The sequence below is a fragment of the Lissotriton vulgaris genome, chromosome 3_1 (assembly GCF_964263255.1).
Source record: "Lissotriton vulgaris chromosome 3_1, aLisVul1.2, whole genome shotgun sequence".
Taxonomy (NCBI): Eukaryota; Metazoa; Chordata; class Amphibia; order Caudata; family Salamandridae; genus Lissotriton; species Lissotriton vulgaris.
In genome coordinates this window covers 1,020,962,452-1,020,982,257 of record NC_141689.1, presented here as the reverse complement: position 1 = coordinate 1,020,982,257, position 19,806 = coordinate 1,020,962,452, and the positions used below count along the sequence as shown (strand labels likewise).

The following is a 19,806-nucleotide window of genomic DNA, read 5'->3' as shown; positions in this document are numbered from 1 at the left end:
CAGATCCTGCTTTTTATGGCTAGGTTCTTGGAACTTGGAACTTCTTGGAATAAATTCCCCAAGCTTCCAGAGATTATGGTCGAAAATCCATGGTTTTATTTTCACCAAGTGGTCAGAACGGTGCAGAAAACAAACAGCTGGCATGTGCTTCTCCCATATGCCTATCCAGCCAAGGGCTTTTTCAAGGCATGTATCATACGTTTTATTCGTCTTGATCCTGTCTGGGAAGTCCTTGTCTGCAGTTGTCTCTTCGGTCCAGTAGACCCCCACAAACCTCTTAACAGAAGTAGAAGAGTAGCTGTAAGCTTGTGGATTTCATAAGGATAGGAATGACGAGTTTGAGAATTCTCAATGGCAGATTGAATGGTTTATTTCTAAACAACATGGTACACTATGTCCAAGTTTATGTTATGTTTTGGTGCTCTTGTACAGTTTCAGTCTTTATGCTACACCTGTATGTATGGCTTTTCGGTCTCCAACTCCCCATATGATGTAGGTTGTTTAGCTATGCAGTAACACTCAATAAGGACAACAATAATACTCCGCAATGAAGGATCTAACACCTACCTGGCCTTCTTTCTGTAAGAGAGAGAAGGCCTGGTCAGGACCCTCATGTCGTGCTCTTGCTGGTACTCTGGTGAGGGGTTTCTGTAGCACCTGGTTCTTCTGGTCTTCTAGCTCTCTACACTGATTCGTTCTAACTTCAGTGGACCTGCTCCCCTTTATAGGCCTGCTCTGCCCCCTGTTTTTGATATACAAAGCTGTAACAGCATGCAATGGACCAGCCAGTCCACGTCCTATGTGGCTTCTTATTTCCAGGAAACTGTCTAGGTAATTGTGCATTGTGGAATGACCTGCTGCAACTCTCCATCACTCTGCTCACAGCAGTCAGCGTCCTAAAGAGCATACCAGAAAGTGATGAATGGATAACACTACTAAACGAAAAAATGCAATCAGCCACGGGTAGACTCCCAGCCCATCCCACTGATCCTTCTGCCCCAAATGTGGCAATGGGCTAGGACGACAAACATCCAAATTATGTCCCCTCAGTGACAGTGTACAAAGCTGAACAGTTGTCGTCCTTGGGTATTCCTTGTTCAGACAGTGTGGTCCTAGTCTACTCGGCTGTTCCTACTGACAAAGGAGCTAGAACATTCTGGCCTCCTTCAGTGAAAAGACCCTGGAAATACATCCATCAATTGTGTTCATCAAGTTGTTGAGTGCGTGTGACAAGTAAAACTTTGACAGCAGCATCAGCAATAGAGCAGACATGGAATTCAAGCTTACCATCACTGTAAAACCCACACTTATCAATGGTGTAGGAGATTCCTAGGGATTAGAATCAGAATGCCTGATGGTTCCACAAACTGGTTCTTCTGGGGGACAGACATGGGCCCTATGCGACCAAACACACTTTTTATCGTAGACAGCTAAGGATTGAGGACCAACAAGCAATCTGAATATGGAGTTCTCATCTCGGTCTTCCTGCGCAGGGTTCTAAATATTTGTGCAGAGGACAAATAGGGAGCGGTCATAGAAATGGTACTCCATGTCTTGCTATAATTGGCAATGAACTCCTGCACCCAATCCAATCATTCAATTTTGGGGCAAAGATGCTACAAAAAATGAATCCTAGTAGATTTACAGAAGAAGACACTTGGTGCATTTTTTATTTAATTAATTGTAAATCCTATGGGCCTTTGCAGTGTTTTAAGTGTCTGGATGCCCTACACCAGGACCATATGCCAATGGCATTTTCTGCATGTCTTCTGCCCACACAACATCTCACTATTATCAGTAGACACTTTATTCACATGCACATTAATGGTGTTAGGCTTCATTATGTACGGGATTTCACCCACAAAGACATTCATAGGGCATTTTTGAATTGCTCAAGTAGGCTCCGTTACATACTGGGGTTAGATAGTCAGGCTTGAAATGCATCTCCGGTTTTCCCTTAGTATTGCATATGGAAAATGTGTGTGGTCTGGTGTTCTTGGAGCTCCAATCACCTAAGTGCCAGAAGGCCTCAGGAAGGATAGATCATATGAGATGGGAAGCTGACATACATTCCTAGTGTAGACAAGGACTAGACCTACCTATTAAATCTGAAACAAAGAGTATAATGTCAGTAGTGTGCACCTGACCTAGAAGTGGAATTCAGAGTTTACAAGAAAAGAATGTACACTGTGGCCATCGTATAAGGGAAATTCATTATGGACAATTGCTACAAGGAATCAAACGTACTTAAACTCCAACTTAAACTCCATAGGCTGGAACAGGGGAAGAGCTGCAGTGAAGACCTGGAGGTCTGCAAAAGGAAAGTTCTGAAGGAACAAGAAACATAATCAAAATGCCTTAAAACCGGAAACCACTGGAGAATAAAAAACTACCAAGAACAAAAGCAATCCAGCATCATGCCAAAAAATAAACACTGGTGAGGTGCAAAATGTGCAAAGCCCCTTTGTTCATATTTATGTACCCTGCTGCTTTGTTTGTGTTGTAGCACTAACAACGTCCTTCTAAGGAAGGAGGCTGTCTTACAAACATCAACCAATGAGCATGGGACTTAAACCTAGGTAATTATTTTAGGCTAGAGAAAAGTTAAGCCAGATACCATAAGTCCCTAACATGTCAGAGGCATCTCCGCACACCCAGACTACTGGAAAGAGAAGCAAATTAAATATATTTTGCTATGGGGGAGTACAATTAGAAGGAGTACAGTTGGCTATGCCCCAAGGCAGTGGCCATATTACCCATATATAAACATTAAATAAATGGGAACTGGAGGAGTGGATACAGATATTAGATGCACTTGCACTCTTCCTTTGGAAAGCTTCTTTGCCTAAAGTTGCACTCACAGCAGTTTCTCCATAGACAGAGACAACCTTCACATTTGAATGTAGCACAAGGATACAACAATACAAGTTAATCCTTTCTTGTAGTATTGAAACAAGTGACAAAAAATAAAGCATGTTTTCCTATATTGTTGCGGAACATAGGAGATCATGACAGAAAGAGTGCCCTCAATGAAATAAACCTTGTCCTACCAGCATATAACAGGCTGTGATCCAAGGACTTTTAAAATTAGATTGTACCTACTGCAACTTTTGTATTTCCTTCACAGTTACGTATAAACCTATGAGACAACACATGGCAAACTCCCCGTCCTAGAAGAAACTTTCCATCATAAATGACTTCAATGTCGCTCAGACAGGCTTGAAATGTTTGAATCCTTGCCAAAAGAGAAGAGATAAGTACATTACTTATTTTATGCTGCAGAGTGCTTTTACACCCTATTGCATTAACTATATATTGGTATTTCTTGAAGATTTTACTTTACCTTATATCTGTGATAAGAACAAGGTGTTCACAATCTCCTTGGTGGCAGTACAGGTATGGGAAGCCAACTTTAATGTTCAAGTCGTTAAATGTGTGTTCATCCATGTGCGCGGATTGAAGTTTTCCATAGCCTCGATCAAGAGATTCAGACCATTCGATTATCATTCTGGGGGTTAGGAACAAAATCAATGTTATTTCTTATTGCTCTGAGAAATCCCACAATATTTTGTTTTAACCACTACTGGACTCCTCTTTACTGATGTAATGTATTTCCACAGTTCTCAACTATAAAATCATTGATCTACAACCATGTATTTATCCAGACAGCAAGACATTTTCTATCCATGTAGGAAAATCGTCTGCAATTTTAACTGCTTATTTTAGGCGACCATAATAAATAACCGAGTGCCAACTATCATAAGGATCATACATTCTCAATAACAAAATACATGGTAATGATTAGTTAGAACATAAAATGAAGGGAGATTCTAACATACACTCTGCATTGAAACCGCCGCTAAGGATCCAAGCATAGTGACTGTGATGGGCGGAGAGGAACTTAATGATTTGGAGTGTGGTATAGGGATGCCCTGCCGGGTCTCACTGAAATGGAAAAGATCAGGGATAGCAGTTGTTTAAGAAGGGTGAGTCTGCAATCCAGTTACTTTCTTACTTGACTGTGTCACAAATTATCAGTCATCATACTGCCACCCACAACCTCCAGTATTCACTGTACGAAGGGCAGCGAGTAAGCTTATGGGAGTGGCTCTCCGTACGTTAATACGCAGTGGTTGCAGGTGTATACCTGCTATGATCTGGTAGCCATCCTTCAGTCTCTGTAGGTTACGAAAGCTTTTTTTGCTCTACACTTAGCATAGACACTCAGGATCGCTGTGCCACCCACACACACAGGATATCGGATAACAGAAAATTACAATACCTGCTTAAATCTCTGCATTCAGGGTATCTCATATCATTGTAGAAGACGCCGTTGAAATAAAAGAATGCTGATTTGAACAGATCCTTGAAGAAAAGAAGACCAAGATCATTATTCAATGAAATGTCAAAGAAAGTGGAGCTCATCCTCAACTCTCGAGCACTGAAGCTTTGACTGCCATCCTCGACATTATTGGTAATAAGGGACACTTCTCTCAAAACCTGTCATCTATAATCAAATATAACTTTTAGAGTTCAAATGTAAAGTATTTAGGGTTCTCACTTCTGTCATATGTTTTTGTGATAAGTCTTAAATTGGAATTTGCTAACTACTAATTTCTTCTAAATCTTTCCTAACTTTAGAAGAATGCTTGGAAAACATTCAATTAATCGCTAGCACACAAGAAAGAAAGACCAGCAATGCGAACATTTAAAAAGAATGAAATCTTCTAAAGTAAATTTAAGTTACTCGAGTAGTAACTATGTTACTCTAATACAGGGATTTAAATGAGTAGGTATAGTTGGGTACCTAGAACCTGCACCTCTCACGATTGAAAGGAAGTGTACTGGCACTTCTCAATGGCTAAGGAGCATACAAGTACTCTGGAAAAGAGAGTAATGGTCTTCCAGATTTCCATTTCACACACTGCTCTAATAATAGTTTTACATTTTTATAGTGACTAGCAAGGTCGGATTGATAAGGCGGGCACTCAGGCAATGGCCGAGGGGCCGGTATCCGAGTTCCAACTGTTGGATGCTTTTTGGGCAGCATGGGGGGGCAGTGTCTGTGTTATTCGGATGTCATCAGCGGCCCATTGGATGCCTGAGTGGCCTTTCTGGAGGCAGATGGGAGTCCATTACCTCCCTTTTATCAATGGACAGAGGTGTCACTCCGTTTCTCTTGCTGGGCCAGCCCATTAATGTATGCATATTGAACTTGTTTTCAGGGGTGTTTCACCAGTGTAAACTAATCAGTGCATTTTTTTTAATCTAAGTAAAGTTAAAAAAAACATGCCACCCCACCCCCCCCTCTTCTTTTTATAAAACTTGGCCAAAGCAGTGGATTGCGGAAAGGCAATATGCAAATGTGGGCCACTTCTTTTTTTTTTTTTTTTTTAGAGTGTCCGGGCTGATTTGTAATCCCAATCCGTGGCTGGTGGCTAGATCTCATTAACTATTTAATGGCAATGAATTTAGCAACCTCTGAAAGGGTTGGATTATTCAAACTCGTGAATAGTAGGTTACCATTGATCTTAGCAAGACAAACCCAGTCAACAGAAGTTCTGTCACATGCAATAATGACACTGTAGGTAAGTGAGCACCTTCCATTCACTACATAAGCAGACTGCACCCTTAACCTTCAGGGGACACTAAACAAAGGCCTACCTACGCTCATGCGTGTCGACACATTGGCCGCTACAGATAGCCTCAAGATAGAGCAGGTTGGATGATAAACCACTTATGTATAGATAGGTCAAGACAACCTACATTACTGCAGTGCGTCTAAGTTCTCTATCCCTTCATATGTATAAGATTTCCAAGCATAGGAACTGCTAGACACAGGCTAATAAGACCATATATGGTCAACCTGAAGATGTCCTTTAGCAAGGCCTGACCGAAATGTGCAGTGATTCTGCAACATATGGGCAAAGTGTTCACAGAAGCTGCTAAAGCAACCTGGCACAGCACTTCATGCACTTAGACTCATGAAGGAGCTCAAAGACCCAACAATGCCACTCGGAGACACAGGATACTAACCAGCAGGTAGGATATGCTTTTAACATGTCCTTACTAGTGTAAGGACCGCTACAAGCAACAAAATTGTCTAGGAAGATTATGTAATGTGCGTTCACCCCAGACCCCCTTCATAAGCCTTCCAGTACCATCCTGGTAATGGAAGGTTTTAGAGACGGGTCTAGAAAACAGATAAAAGGTAGCATAGATCTCTGGACGTCTGAAAATCAAAAAAAGATATGTATCAAAAACATACCTTCCTGTATGTTTGTATTATACATTTAATGTTTCCCCATCTGTCAAATTCCAGCAATCCAGGACAGTTTCCCCCACGTTTTAAAAAAACACCCTCGAAGTTCTGTCTGACTTACAATGTTACTTATTTAAAAACATCTTTTAATAATTACAGTTGAATGTATTTAGAGCAAGATGGCACCCGCAGTAAGACATCTATTAATTTAAATATGAGTTCTATCTCCAAATAACATTCTGCACCTTTAAAATATCTCCTCCCATACATTTAAAATACAGATTTTAAAAAACTATGACTGCCAAAATATTGTTATTACTACATAAAAGAGGTATGCAGTGTCAGACAGGATGGATGAACAGAGAAAATGATGTGTAAAGGGGATGCTGGATTTAGGTATTAACAACTAATTTAATCAGACTAGCCCTCAATATATTTTGCCATGAAGGACTTAAACCCATACTTCCCCACACATTTTTATCCAACTGGGTTCATAGCTGCATTAACACCTCAATGTTCATTTACTCCAGCCTCCTCCATAGGAAAGACTTCAGATTCAACAGTTCCTTTTCCACCTTAGAGGAATTCAGGAGTACCTCACTTTTGTTTGAATACAGAATGTTAGCACATTCACAAAGCTCCATTATAAAACTAGGGAATGACAGACTTCTGCTGGTAGTACATGTTTCACTGACTATGAGAAAGTTATTTGCTGACATGGATGAGAAGATATATATTTGTTGTAACTTTTCAGAGCATTAGTCATAACTTATATTACTTCATTTTAAATCAGTCGTTTACTTAGAAAATGTTTTCTGGTGTACAGCTCTTATTCCTACACCATGGCACTCATGTGTGCCTCATATCTGTAATGGGAATAAAATGTGAACTTTTTTGTTTTTTTATTAATACTCTGTGGTGAAGTCCAATAGAAAAGTGTGAGACCAATGGACAGACTTATACTGCTGTTGAAAGTACAGGCGTTACTCAGAATGTCTGACTTTTTTTGCACATAGCCAAGAAAATTATTTGAGATATTACAGAAAAGTGTTATTTTACCTTCTGAAGCACTTCCCATAATCTCCATGAGACAATCATGAGAGAACCCCGATTTCTCTCACACATGGTTCGTCAAATCCTAACAGAGGAGCAGCACATATTCCACAGGGTGATATAAGCTTAAAACTAACCACAATTCATAAAATGAGTTTAGCATGACTGAGAAATGATTTCTATTGTCACTAAAACCTGTTATCACCCTTTCTGTATGCCCCTTTTAGTGACACTCAAACCCGGGCATTTACTACAAAGCAGTTCAATAAAAAGGCAAAGCCTTCTCACCAAAAACCTAATCCAAGCATGCTTTTTTCAAGCTTCCATCTAAGTGGATCAGTGAAGAGCATTTCATTCAACAAACAATTTTGGGAATTTAATTCCAGATTTTAGGGGTTTGATTTACAATAGCAATATTATCCACATTTTAGGGCACTCTCAGGTAGTTGCTGACAAGGGTGGAGCAAGGCCCTCCATTTTGGATTGGGCCTCTGACTCCACCCTGGTCAATAACTAGCTGAACAAGACCTCCCCCTTAGCAAATGTTGCTTAAATGTATAAGTGTGCTTATTCAATAAAATAAGACCTCATGTTCTGTGCTGAGTCTTAACATCCAAAACGTACCTTACTGATGTTTTCCGGCACCAAGTCAGGGGTGTTGCTGAATTCTCCTCCTACCTGGAGGTCGCTGACACACGCAATAAAATCCCGAAGTTCAGTAAGTTTCTGACTGCCCAACACCATCACTCTCTGATATGGTTTGTGCTCTTTATGCTGCAACAAACATACAGGAACACAAAAGATGATGGCATCAGGTTAAAACAATTGTCTGCTTTATATAAATAGCTGTGGAGAATATAACCCATGGACAACATATCACAGTAAAACAATGTCCAGGAGTTCTGGTCTCAGAAGTAACATCTTTTATTAAGGCACGAGGGAGAGGTGCTCTGAAATGTTATATCCTGCAAGAAGCAGTTTTCTCAATGTAGACATTATAATTTAAAAGTATTCAATATAGCCTTAGAGCCTGATGTAGAGGCCTGAATGTTCTAATTTGTAAAACAAAGACCTCAAGGAGCCCGAGGTGGGTTAAAATCGCCTCGGGCGCTATGAGGCCTTTGTTCACAGCATCAGATTGGAATGTTGATGCTCCGGGTTTCTACCAGCCATTAGAAGACCGGAGCACTCCGTTGGCTTAAATGGAGCGTTCAACATTCCAATGTTCTACTGTTGTCAGGATCTGTAACGGTATCGCGCCTGCCTAGTCCTTTAAGAACTACGAGTCCCAGGAACCCCCGTTTCTATAGGCGGGACCTATATAGATATCACCAACCCGGAAGTCAGGTTGTATTGGATTCGGTTAATGGTATCTTTAGCGGAGCGGCTGCCCGCTACTTCCCTGGTGTTCTGTGGTGCTTCGCAGACGGTTCTGCTGAAGACATGGACTCCAGCGCTTGGTCACCCGGAGTGGAATAGTTGTGTGGTATCTTCCGTACAGCTTCATTAGAGTGGGTGTGTTCTTCCAGCAACTTCCATGGTATTCTGTGGTGCTTCGCAGACGTTTCTGCTGAAGACACGGACTCCAGTCCTCAGGAGCGGATTGTTGGTTCGCGGAGGCGAACCAGGACTTTAAAGTACAACGTGGAAGAGTCGTTTATTTATTTTTCGCTGGCAGCGAGTGCTTGGAGTTCCAGCGGCTGCTGGAATTCGTTGCGGGACAGGGACCCGGTGTAGGAAGGTGGATATCGGACTATGGTTACCCCCAAACTTTTTGCCTGGTGTTTAGCTGGTTTTTGACATAGTTGGCCTGGGATCCTGCTATTCAGGGCCCCAGGCTGATTGCTCTCTCCTTAAAATGGACTCCATGTACCTTAGGTGCATAACACAATTGGGACTGGTTCACCTTATGAGCCCCTGTATCAGTGCACCCTAGGTGCCCAGGGCATAGGTGTGTCCAAGGCCTACCAGGGGCTGCAGCATGTATTGTGCCACCCCTGGCCTGGCCTCCATATTTGACACAACTGGCTGATCACTCAGCTGGGGTAAGTTGGTGTAATCACCTCTTACTTAGGTACAGTATGCCTGTGCCTAACCCTAAACTGGACACATATGTTCCTATCAGCCACTCCTATGGAAGGCCTCATCAATCCTGGAGGCAGAGTGCTTGGAAATATGTGAGATGGTGCTCTAGCATGAGCTGAGCCTGTCTGCAGCTGTCGGGAACCACTCCCTAAGCTGTTCCGGGATATTGCCATACCATATACTCTTAAGTGCATTATAATCCTCGCGGTTAAATGCTATCTTTGGTTTGGCTTTATCAAAACATGTCGAGTAAGGTGTCATACGAATTGGAATACTATCCCCTCGCCAGTTCTGGCGACGGGGATAGCATTCCACCCTTCTAGAGGGACACGACATGTGTGTAGCCTTAACCCCGGTTAAAGTTAAACAGAGCCTCAGCATCACAAAATGGATGCTGCCACCACAGACACGAGTCTGGCCTCCTGCTGCTGACCGAAACTCGGCAGATGGTGGCCTGGACAAAGGGTTTCCTGCCTTGGGAGGTGCGAGCACCACCCCAGGCAGGGTTTTGTGTATTGGGTAGGACAGGGCTGAATAGAATCAGACATGCCCGGGGCACACAAGGTGTCCCCGTGCATAGGCCAGTCCAAACCGGTCCTGGGACTTTCCAGACCCAGGCTTGGCGCGGAACTGGACAAAGGAAAGGGGGTGTAACCGCCCCCCTTCCTGGTTCCTCCCAGAGGAGGGACCTAGTAGGTGATCCACCCCTCAGATTGGGAATAAGAGTGGGAGCAGTGCCATTGCACAGCAGATCATCCTGAATCAACTTTACACGAAGAAGAAGACTGGACTTCGACATTCTGCTGCACAGAGGACTGAAGAGAATCTCCCTTGTGGCCTAGGAGTGGCCACCCTGTGAACACAGGCACCAACCAGCAACTCGACGTCTGCTTTGCCGCCGCCTCCCGCCGGAGCCCGAGCCCAGAGCCCGACAAGAACCAGACTCCCAGACCTCTCAGAGCCCGATCCACAGCCCCTGCAAAGAAGGGACCCGTGGAGGCACCGAGTGACGTGGGACCGGACCTCTTGGAAGACACTCGAAAAGCTGACTGCGCAGCTTCTGAGGTATCCTCGACGTTGTGCTTTGGGGACTGAGAACCCCCACCACCGAGCAGCCCTTGCACCGAAGATCAGCCCTCCAGCATCTCCACGATCTGCGTGGGGCCCTTTTGCATTGTGCCACTCGACGCGCCATCCCGGCCACTAGCCACGTGGTCAGCGGCCATCTTGGCGACGAAACCGACGATTTACACAGCAGGTCTGGTTGCTCCAGACCTACCCAAGCTCCTGTAAAAAGGAGCACCCGCTCTGACCTTGCTGGTCCGAGTGTTAAGCATCTTTCAACTTCCGCCTGGCTTGCCTTTGCCAAGGCCTGTCTGCTCCGATCAAGTTGCCGACACCGCCAACAGCGAGAAGCCTGCGTGGGACAGCTCGTGACCGACTCCTGGACGTCCTCGACCCCGGGTATCCACGTGGCTGCAGAAAGAAGCTACCCGACAACGCCTGTTTGCACCCGACATCGCCTGGTTCCAATCTGGTTCCACGGTAGTCACTGGCTAGTGACTTTGAACACTGTCCCCTCTGCTTTCAGGTCTTCACATCTTCAGATCCACCCTTGGATCCACCGGAACTCTTCGCATCGAGCCGCCTGCAGCATCTTCAGCTCCAAGCACCATCGACCAGCGTGACGAAACCCGACACTACTTCGACCCTGTGCACCCGCTTCCTGTGGGTGAGGTAACTCAGCTCCGCCGGTGCTCCTGCACTGGTACACATCTCAAGGGCCTGTGTCTTAAGTTTCAACTCCGTAGGTCACTCGGAAGGTTCCTAACTTTCTAACTTTGTACTTTTTACGCACCATAGACTTTGCATTGGAAAGTGCGTGCACTTTGAACACTGCACCCGAGTCCAGCGGGCCTTTCTCGACTTAGTCACTGCTAGTCTCGAATAGCTCCAGCGATTCCCAAGGCACTAGGCCTGTTCCCTTTCCTATTGGTATCTCTTATACCACTTTCTTAGTATATGGTTTAGGTGGCCCCTAGGGCTCATCCATATTGTGCAACTTTTGTGTATTTTAAACTGTCTTGTGATTTAACGCTTGTGCTTCTGTGCTCATAAAGAGTCCAGGGGATTTTATAGTTAATAAATCAATATATATTTTCAATATATATCTGTGTGGTGTCCCTTTCATTTGGTATTCAAGGGGGTTGTGTATGGTATAACAGCTGGCTTCACATGCCTTTCAGAGTTTAGCCTAAGACTGCTTTGTCCACGTTACCACTAGGATAACTGGTCTACAAGGTTGAATTACAACCAATCATCATAAGGGTTGCTTGGCATGGTACAAAGTGATCACTAAGAATTAGTGAGCATTATATACCAGGCCAACCTCTCACACCCGGCCAACTGCTTTGCACATAAAAGCTACCCGGATCATTTCTCAGCATAGGAGCCCAGAGGTACAGTAGACTCCGTTATTTTTGCTTGGATTATGGTAGCAAGTTACGTGGGATTACCTTACCTCATTGACTCTTAGTCTGTTTTTGGAAATTTCTTTTTTTTTCTCTTCGTTATTTTGTTCAGGTGCTAACAGCTGGGGATTCAATCCCTTATTCTGTGGTGTAACAGATAGGGGGGTTGTCTCAGATACTTTCTACCTTGCGGCAGTGTCTTCATGCTTCAGTGGGGGTTTGTCAATTCCTTATGAGGCTTCATGGAGTATGACCTGGGGTATGTATGAAGAAGGGAAGTCTAGGGGGCTGGAGAGAGACTGAGTGTTGGAATGGGTGTTTAATCTGTGCTTGTGTTTTATAGGTATATGCAGAGTTGTTCCACGTTAGGAGAGGCCGTTTGGAGACAGGTTCGTTAGTTACCCCACTGAGTTGTCAGCAAGGTACGTGGAACAACAACAGTGAGCCTATAGAGAGTAGTGAGGTGGTGTCGATCTTTAGTAATGGGCTGTCCTTTGTCTTTCAGGTTTCCTCATCCCACGCAGCACCTTCCCCAACCTTTTTCCCTCACCTAATCACCTCTAAGCTCTGGGTATATTTATTAGCCGAGCTTGGGGAGGTCTGGAGGTGGACCCATAAAGCATCACCTGGATCCCGAAGAGCACGGAGAGTCCTGTCAGAATCCAATACCCACGAATTATTGCTCTTCCTGGTCTGGGTGATCCTGAGATGGCGTCATTGGATGATGTGCTGCAGGCATTAGTATTGGTGCAGCAGGAGTTGACTGCTTCCAAAGCAGAAACTGCTGCATTAAGGGAAAGGGTGGACAGGCAGGCACGCAATCCTTTTGATGTATCTACATCCTCCTCACAAATACAAGTTACGGTGCCTCCGCCCATTCTGTTAGCCACACCAGAGAGGTATACGGGAGATCTGCATAAGATCCAAACCTTTCTTACCCAAATAGCTCTACATTTTTCATGTAGGCCCGCGTCCTTCCCTAACAATCTGTCCAGAGTCGCTTTTGCGATTTCATATCTCACAGGGGACGCTGCCGATTGGGCAATTCCGTTGGTGCGGAACGATGACCCTTTACTGTCTGACTGGACAGAGATCAGGAAGGAGTTCGAAAGAGTGTTCGACCGTAGGCTACCACCTTTAGTGCGGATAAGGAGCTGTTGGAGCTCAAGCAAGCAAGGCAAAAAAGATCTGGTGTCATACATGACGGCGTTTAACCACCTGATTGCAGACACTGCCTGGCCGGAGGAGAAGAGGATGTCTTTCTACTACCAAGGCCTGTGTGAAGACATGAAAGACGTGCTGGAACAAATTGACCCCCAACCCTCCTCCTGCATCGATCTGATCAATCTCACGCTGAGGTTGGATCACTGCATGGCAGAAAGAGGCGGGATAGGCCGAAAGGGAGATAGGACAGCATCAGTAAAAGAATATGAGAACTGGTCTCTGGCTACCCCTAAGGACGCAGGTCCGGAACCCATGGATATAGGGGCGGTTAGGCCGCCTTTAACCAGGACTGAAAGGGAGAATCGCCGCGCTCAGGGGCTATGTATGTATTGTGGCAAAAAGGGCCACTATGTACGGGACTGTCCGGCGAAACCAAAGAGAAAAAACACTTATTTCCCAGGGAAGAAATTGGCGGTAACGGCGGTGGGGGAAACGGATAAGAACCCGACATCCGCTGCAGGAACAGTGGGGGAGTCAAGGGATCCAGTGTGGCAGATACCGTCTTTAGACATTCCCGCACAGAAAGTCGCACATAGTGCTGGACATGCAGCTTAGAACCAACCAAACAACGCATCTGGTCCGGTCCATGATAGACTCTGGGGCGACGGGCAATTTCATCGACAAAGGATTGGTACAGAGGTTGGGGCTGAATCGAGTGCGTAGCGAGAAACCCGAACCTGTGCTAGCAATGGATGGTACCCCACTGAAATCAGGTCCTATAACCGAACACACCGAAACATTAGAACTGACTCTTCCTGGGGATCCACAAGATCATGTGGAAGACATTGTCCAGAGTACAAACTCATTCTGGGTATGCCCTGGTTGTGGCGACGCAGCCCAACCATGGATTGGAGACAAAAAACATATGTTTCCAGTCTATGGAGTGCCTGTCGCATTGCATGAAAGAACATCACTCAATAGCATTGACCCTCGCTCTTTTGCACCAAGTGGGCCGGCAGCAGAGAAAATGGTCGAACTCCCTCTTGAGTATGCCGCATATCAGGAAGTGTTCAGTGAGGTCAAGGCTGAGGTGTTACCGCCTCACCGAGAGTACGACTGCCGTATTGACCTGGTGGATGGAGCAGTCACTCCTTCCTGTAGAGTGTATGCCTTGTCTGAACCCGAGAATAGACATCTTCGAGAATACTTGGATCATTTCTGCGCTATTGGTTTTATCCGACCTTCACGATCCCCTGCAGCCTCTCCTCTTTTCTTTACAGCCAAGGCCAATGGAGATCTGAGGCCTTGCATAGACTATCGCGTCTTGAATAAAAACACGGTGAGGAACGGTATCCGCTTCTGCTCATCCCGGTGTTGTTGGACCAGGTAAGAGAGGCTACTATCTACACCCGCCTTGATCTCAGAGGGGCCTATCATCTGGTCCGTATACGCAAAGGGGATGAGTGGAAGACAGCGTTCAAGACGCGATACGGGCTGTACGAATACTTGGTAATGCCGTTCGGGTTGTGTAACGCCCAGCGGCATTCCAGTATTTTTTAAACAATGTGCTGATGGAATATCTGGTTTATTCAGCCTCTCCGGCACAACACGCTGAACATGTGTGCATGATTCTCTAACGTTTGCAGTAGAACAACTTGTTTTGCAAACTTAGCAAATGCGAGTTCAGTGAACGAGAGGTGGAATTTCTGGGGTTTATCCTGAGTCCCCAGGGTTTCAGTATGGCTGAGAGGAAAGTGGCTGCGGTTCAAGAATGGCCTCTTCCTAAGAATGTGCGTGAGGTGCATTGTTTCCTGGGGTTCGCCAACTACTACAGGCGATTCATCTCTCATTTCTCTCAGTTGGCACCCCCTTTAACCAGGCTGTTGAGAAAAGGTGTTCCTTTTTCCTGGACTCCCGAATCCACGAAAGCTTTCGTGCAGCTCAAGGAGGCTTTCTGCTCTGCACCCATATTGCATCACCCTCAGGACGATATACCTTTTGTTGTTGAAGCCGACGCATCAGATGTGGCTATAGGCGCGGTACTATCACAACGGGACAGGGAGACAGGACAATTGCACCCAGTGACATTTCTGTCCAAAAAACTGAACCAGGCGGAGATCAACTATACCGTGGCGGAGAAAGAGCTGTTGGCGATCAAGAGAGCCTTCCAGGAATGGAGGCAATACTTGTGTCGGGCTCAGCATCCCATAACAGTGTACACGGATCATCGCAATCTGCAATTCATGTAGACCGCCCGACACCTATCCCAAAGACAGATGCGTTAGACCTTGTTTTTTGCCGAATACGACTTCGTGATAACCTACTGTCCTGGCTCCGACAACTGGAAAGCAGACTCTCTGTCAAGACAGAGCGATGTGGAAGGCCCTCGCCTGACGATGCCGGAGACAATCGTATCCTCCGAGAGGGTCCTATGTGTGGTCACCATGGATCAGGTGAAGAAGCACTACTCTTTGGCCCAGTGGCAGGAATGGGTAGTTCAGAACAGTCGTCGAACTCTTCAACACGGCATACCCTTACATCACAATCGTCTGTATTCGCCACAACATGAAGTCCGATTGAAAGCTTTCAACTGGTGTCATAACGCAGTGTTAGCAGGTCATCCCGGTTACAAGAAAACGCTTCAATCTTTGCAGCGATCTTTTTGGTGCGAAACCATGGCGAAGGATGTGAAGTTGTGGGTGTCCCAATGCGACACTTGCGCCCGAGCCAAGAGTGAGAACAGTAGAAGGAAGGGGGTACTGATGCAGTTGCCCACTCCTTCCAGTCCTTGGCAGACCATCAGTCTTGATTTTGGTGTGGGGTTACCCATGGATCAAGGGTACAACGCTATTTTGGTGGTGGTGGACAGCTTAACCAAAGCAGGACATTTCCTTTCATGCAAGATTTTGCCCACCGCCGCGCAAACAGCGCAGATGCTGTTACAACAGGTGGTTCGGTTACAAGGCCTTCCCAGGGTCATTATTTCTGACAGGGGACCACAGTTTGTTGCCAGGTTCTGGCGGATTTGGTGTAAGGCACTCCATGTGGAAGTGGCTCTTTCCACTAGCTTTCATCCGCAGACGGATGGACAGACCGAGAGGTTGAACCAGACTCTTAAGAAATACCTGAGATGCTAAGCGAAGGAGGTCTCAGAATCCTAGGTTTCGTTGTTGTGGTTGACGGAACTCTCGTATAACACATCGTGGCACAGTTCAATTAAAGAAACACCCTTCAGGGCTATCACTGGATATAATGCCAATACTCTGCCCCTGACCACACCGAGTGAGGTGAGGTACCACCCGTCAGTACATGCCCAGGTCGAGAACCTGCTGGAGGTGCACAAACGGATACATGCAGAGCTGGTTCGGGCTAAACTGACCTACAAGAAATGGGCGGATCTACATTGCCAGGTTGGTCCTACGTACAGGGTGGGGACTGGGTGTGGTTGTCCACCAAGAACATCAGGTTCCGGTACTGCAGCATTTTTCATCCACGCTTCATCGATCCGTACCCGGTTCTACGTCAGATAAACCCTGTGGCCTACCGGCTGAAGCTGCCTGCGTCACTAAGGATCCACCCTGTTTTCCATTGCAGTTTGTTGAAACCTGCAGCTGGTCGGAGGCGTTTGGCGACACCTCCGGTGGTAAGGGACGGTCAGTTGGAGTATGAGGTGCGACGGATCGTGGATTCCCGGTTCCGGCGAGGCCATCTCTGGTACCTCGTTTCTTGGAAGGGGTATTCCTCGGAGGAGGACTCTAGGAAGCCCAGCTCTGGGGAACATGCACCTAGGGCGGTGCGCCTGTTCTATGCTCGCAATCCCGGGAAGCCGGGTTCTAGGAGGCGCTTGGGAGGAGGACGTAGTGTCAGGATCCGTAACGGTATCGCGCCTGCCTAGTCCTTTAAGAACTACGAGTCCCAGGAACCCCTGTTTCTATAGGTGGGACCTATATAGACATCACCAACCTGGAAGTCGGATTGTATTGGATTCGGTTAACGGTACCTTTAGCGGAGCGGCTTCCCGCTACTTCCCTGGTGTTCTGTGGTGCTTCACAGACGTTTCTGCTGAAGACACGGACTCCAGCGCTTGGTCACCCGGAGTGGAATAGTTGTGCGGTATCTTCCGTACAGCTTCATTAGAGTGGGTGTGTTCTTCCAGCAATTTCCTTGGTGTTCTGTGGTGCTTCGCAGACGTTTCTGCTGAAGACACGAACTCCAGTCCTCAGTAGCGGATTGTTGGTTCGCGGAGGTGAACCGGGACTTCAAAGTACAACGTGGAGGAGTTGTTTATTTTTTCTTCGCTGGCTGCGAGTGCTTGGAGTTCCAGCGGCTGCTGGAATTCGTTGCGGGACAGGGACCGGCCAACTGCTTTGCACTTAAAAGCTACCAGGATCATTTCTCAGCATAGGAGCCCAGAGGTACTGTAGACTCTGTTATTTTTGCTTGGATTATGGTAGCAAGTTACGTGGGATTACCTCACCTCATTGACTCTTAGTCTATTTTTGGAAATTCCTTTTTTTTTCTCTTCGTTATTTCGTTCAGGTGCTAACAGCTGGGGATTCAATCCCTTATTCTGTGGTGTAACAGATAGGGGGGTTGTCTCAGATACTTTCTACCTTGCGACAGTGTCTTCATGCTTCAGTGGGGGTTTGTCAATTCCTTATGAGGCTTCATGGAGTATGACCTGGGGTATGTATGAAGAAGGGAAGTCTAGGGGGCTAGAGAGAGACTGAATGTTGGAATGGGTGTTTAATCTGTGCTTGTGTTTTACACGTATACGCAGAGTTGTTCCACGTTAGGAGAAGCCGTTTGGAGACAGCTTCCTTAGTTACCCCACTGAGTTGTCAGCAAGGTACGTGGAACAACAACAGTGAGCCTATAGAGAGTAGTGAGGTGATGTCAATCTTTAGTAATGGGCTGTCCTTTGTCTTTCAGGTTTCCTCATCCCACACAGCACCTTCCTTAACCTTTTTCCCTCACCTGATCACCTCTAAGCTCTGGGTATATTTATTAGCTGAGCTTGGGGAGGTCTGGAGGTGGACCCATAGAGCATCACCCGGATGCCGAAGAGCACGGAGAGTCCAGTCAAATGTCTCTTAACCCATTGGCTGCTGCTGTCGGCCAACGGCCGTCGCGAGCACTACCTCAGTAGTGCTGCGCATGTCCGTTGGCAGGCGCGGCCCCGCCCGTTTCTTAGAATGTTCCGCACTGGCGCGGAACGTTCAGCGCAGCCAACGGGTTAAGACAGTGTTGGACCACAGTCAAATCATGAAAAGCTTTTAAGACAGCAGAGTGAAACACAAAATAATAATCTCCTTACATACAAATATATTATCTTTCTGTCTGATACGGAGTTCCTTTAAACTTTTTGTACCCGGGTGCAAAACTACAGATCCTTGAGGCTATGCTTTTTCTTTGCTTTCCCCAGATTGCATCACATTTTGCAACTTTTAAGTGTATTCTAACAATCTTCGTGATAAAACAATGTATTTTAATCTTCAAAAGAAAATTAATTGAAAAAGTCCTCTAGAATATGCTGAGTGGGGGTGCTTTTAGAATGTGATGATGCATGGAACGTTGGTGTCAGTGTGCTGAGTGAAGCCTAGAGTTGCAAGGAGAAAGGAGCCTTCAAAAGACCTACCTGATGTGTATTAATCTAAAGCCGTTTAAAAAAGTGGTTTGGAAAAACGTAAAAACTCTTTCCCTAATAGAGGACAAGGCTGCTTATGCTAAAAGAAACCATGCGTGGATGACACTAAACACGTATAAATCCCTGACACCACAACTCTACTTCAGCCAGGGCTATCCCAAAATCACTAAACTGAAGTTTCTGAAATACAGATTAGGGATAATGGCCAGCAGAGAGCATCAACCACCATGGCTCAGGAGCAATGGCAAGGAAGTCTGTCCACCCTGCAACCTAGAAACTGGAGACATACTCCACATGACCTGTCTCTGCGAAGAGCTTCGACAAGTCTGCCGACAGCTACTAAGGGACCAGCTCAAGCAGATGGGGACCAGCATGCGCAGGCAGGCTGTGCCTGCATGCTTGAACCCTGAGAGTACAAAACTGAACTGTAGATACGTTAAGTTTCTGACCACGATAGAGCAAAGACTACCAAATCTATAACCTGCGGCAAGCATTGGTTCTGGCACCTAGCGGACGAAATTTGGGCTATAAACTCCTAGCCCGCCCCGGCTCAGGGAACTCTGCTAGACAACTACTTTCGGTCCCTCACCGCATGAACTTTGATAAGGACAATTACACAGACTATTTTCACTACATTTTAAAAAATTGTTTTAAATGCAATGATTGTATTGATTTTAATTAACTATACATAATAAAATGTATCTTATCTTATCTTATCTTAATCTAAAGGCCTACCATGCATGGAACAAGCTAGGATAGAACACATCTTGTCAAACAGGAACATAATATTAATCCCCAGAAGAAAAAAAACCTAACATAAGCATTAAACAGGAAAAACAAGACAAACTAACACAAAAAGGCAATACAGATAACAATAAGAACAATACCAAGCTAAGACATGACAAAATACGTAAAATGTGCTGGTAACATTAAAACATGTATTAAATCCCAACCTATGAACATCACACTTAGATACCCAATTTTCCCATGTGACCTGTCTATCTTCTTAGAATTTTTATTTACGCTGGTAACTCGTTCAACATTTCACCACTGTACATTCACAAACTTGTCAGCATTTTTTGACACTTTCACAACAACCATTTTCTTTCCATATCTCACTATTC

At 45.5% G+C, this 19,806-nt stretch overlaps 1 protein-coding gene across 1 annotated transcript in view; it reads right to left on the bottom strand.

Moving 5' to 3' along the window:
- The window catches only part of SNAPC3 (small nuclear RNA activating complex polypeptide 3), a 262,056-nt gene that overhangs the window by 57,176 nt on the left and 185,074 nt on the right, over positions 1–19,806 (bottom strand). The window contains exons 5-7 of the mRNA XM_086961406.1: positions 7,940–8,089; positions 4,283–4,365; positions 3,344–3,508 (exon numbers count right to left, since the gene is read on the bottom strand). Coding sequence (XP_086817532.1) covers positions 3,344–3,508; positions 4,283–4,365; positions 7,940–8,089 — 398 coding nt within the window. The remainder of the gene's footprint in view (positions 1–3,343; positions 3,509–4,282; positions 4,366–7,939; positions 8,090–19,806) is intronic.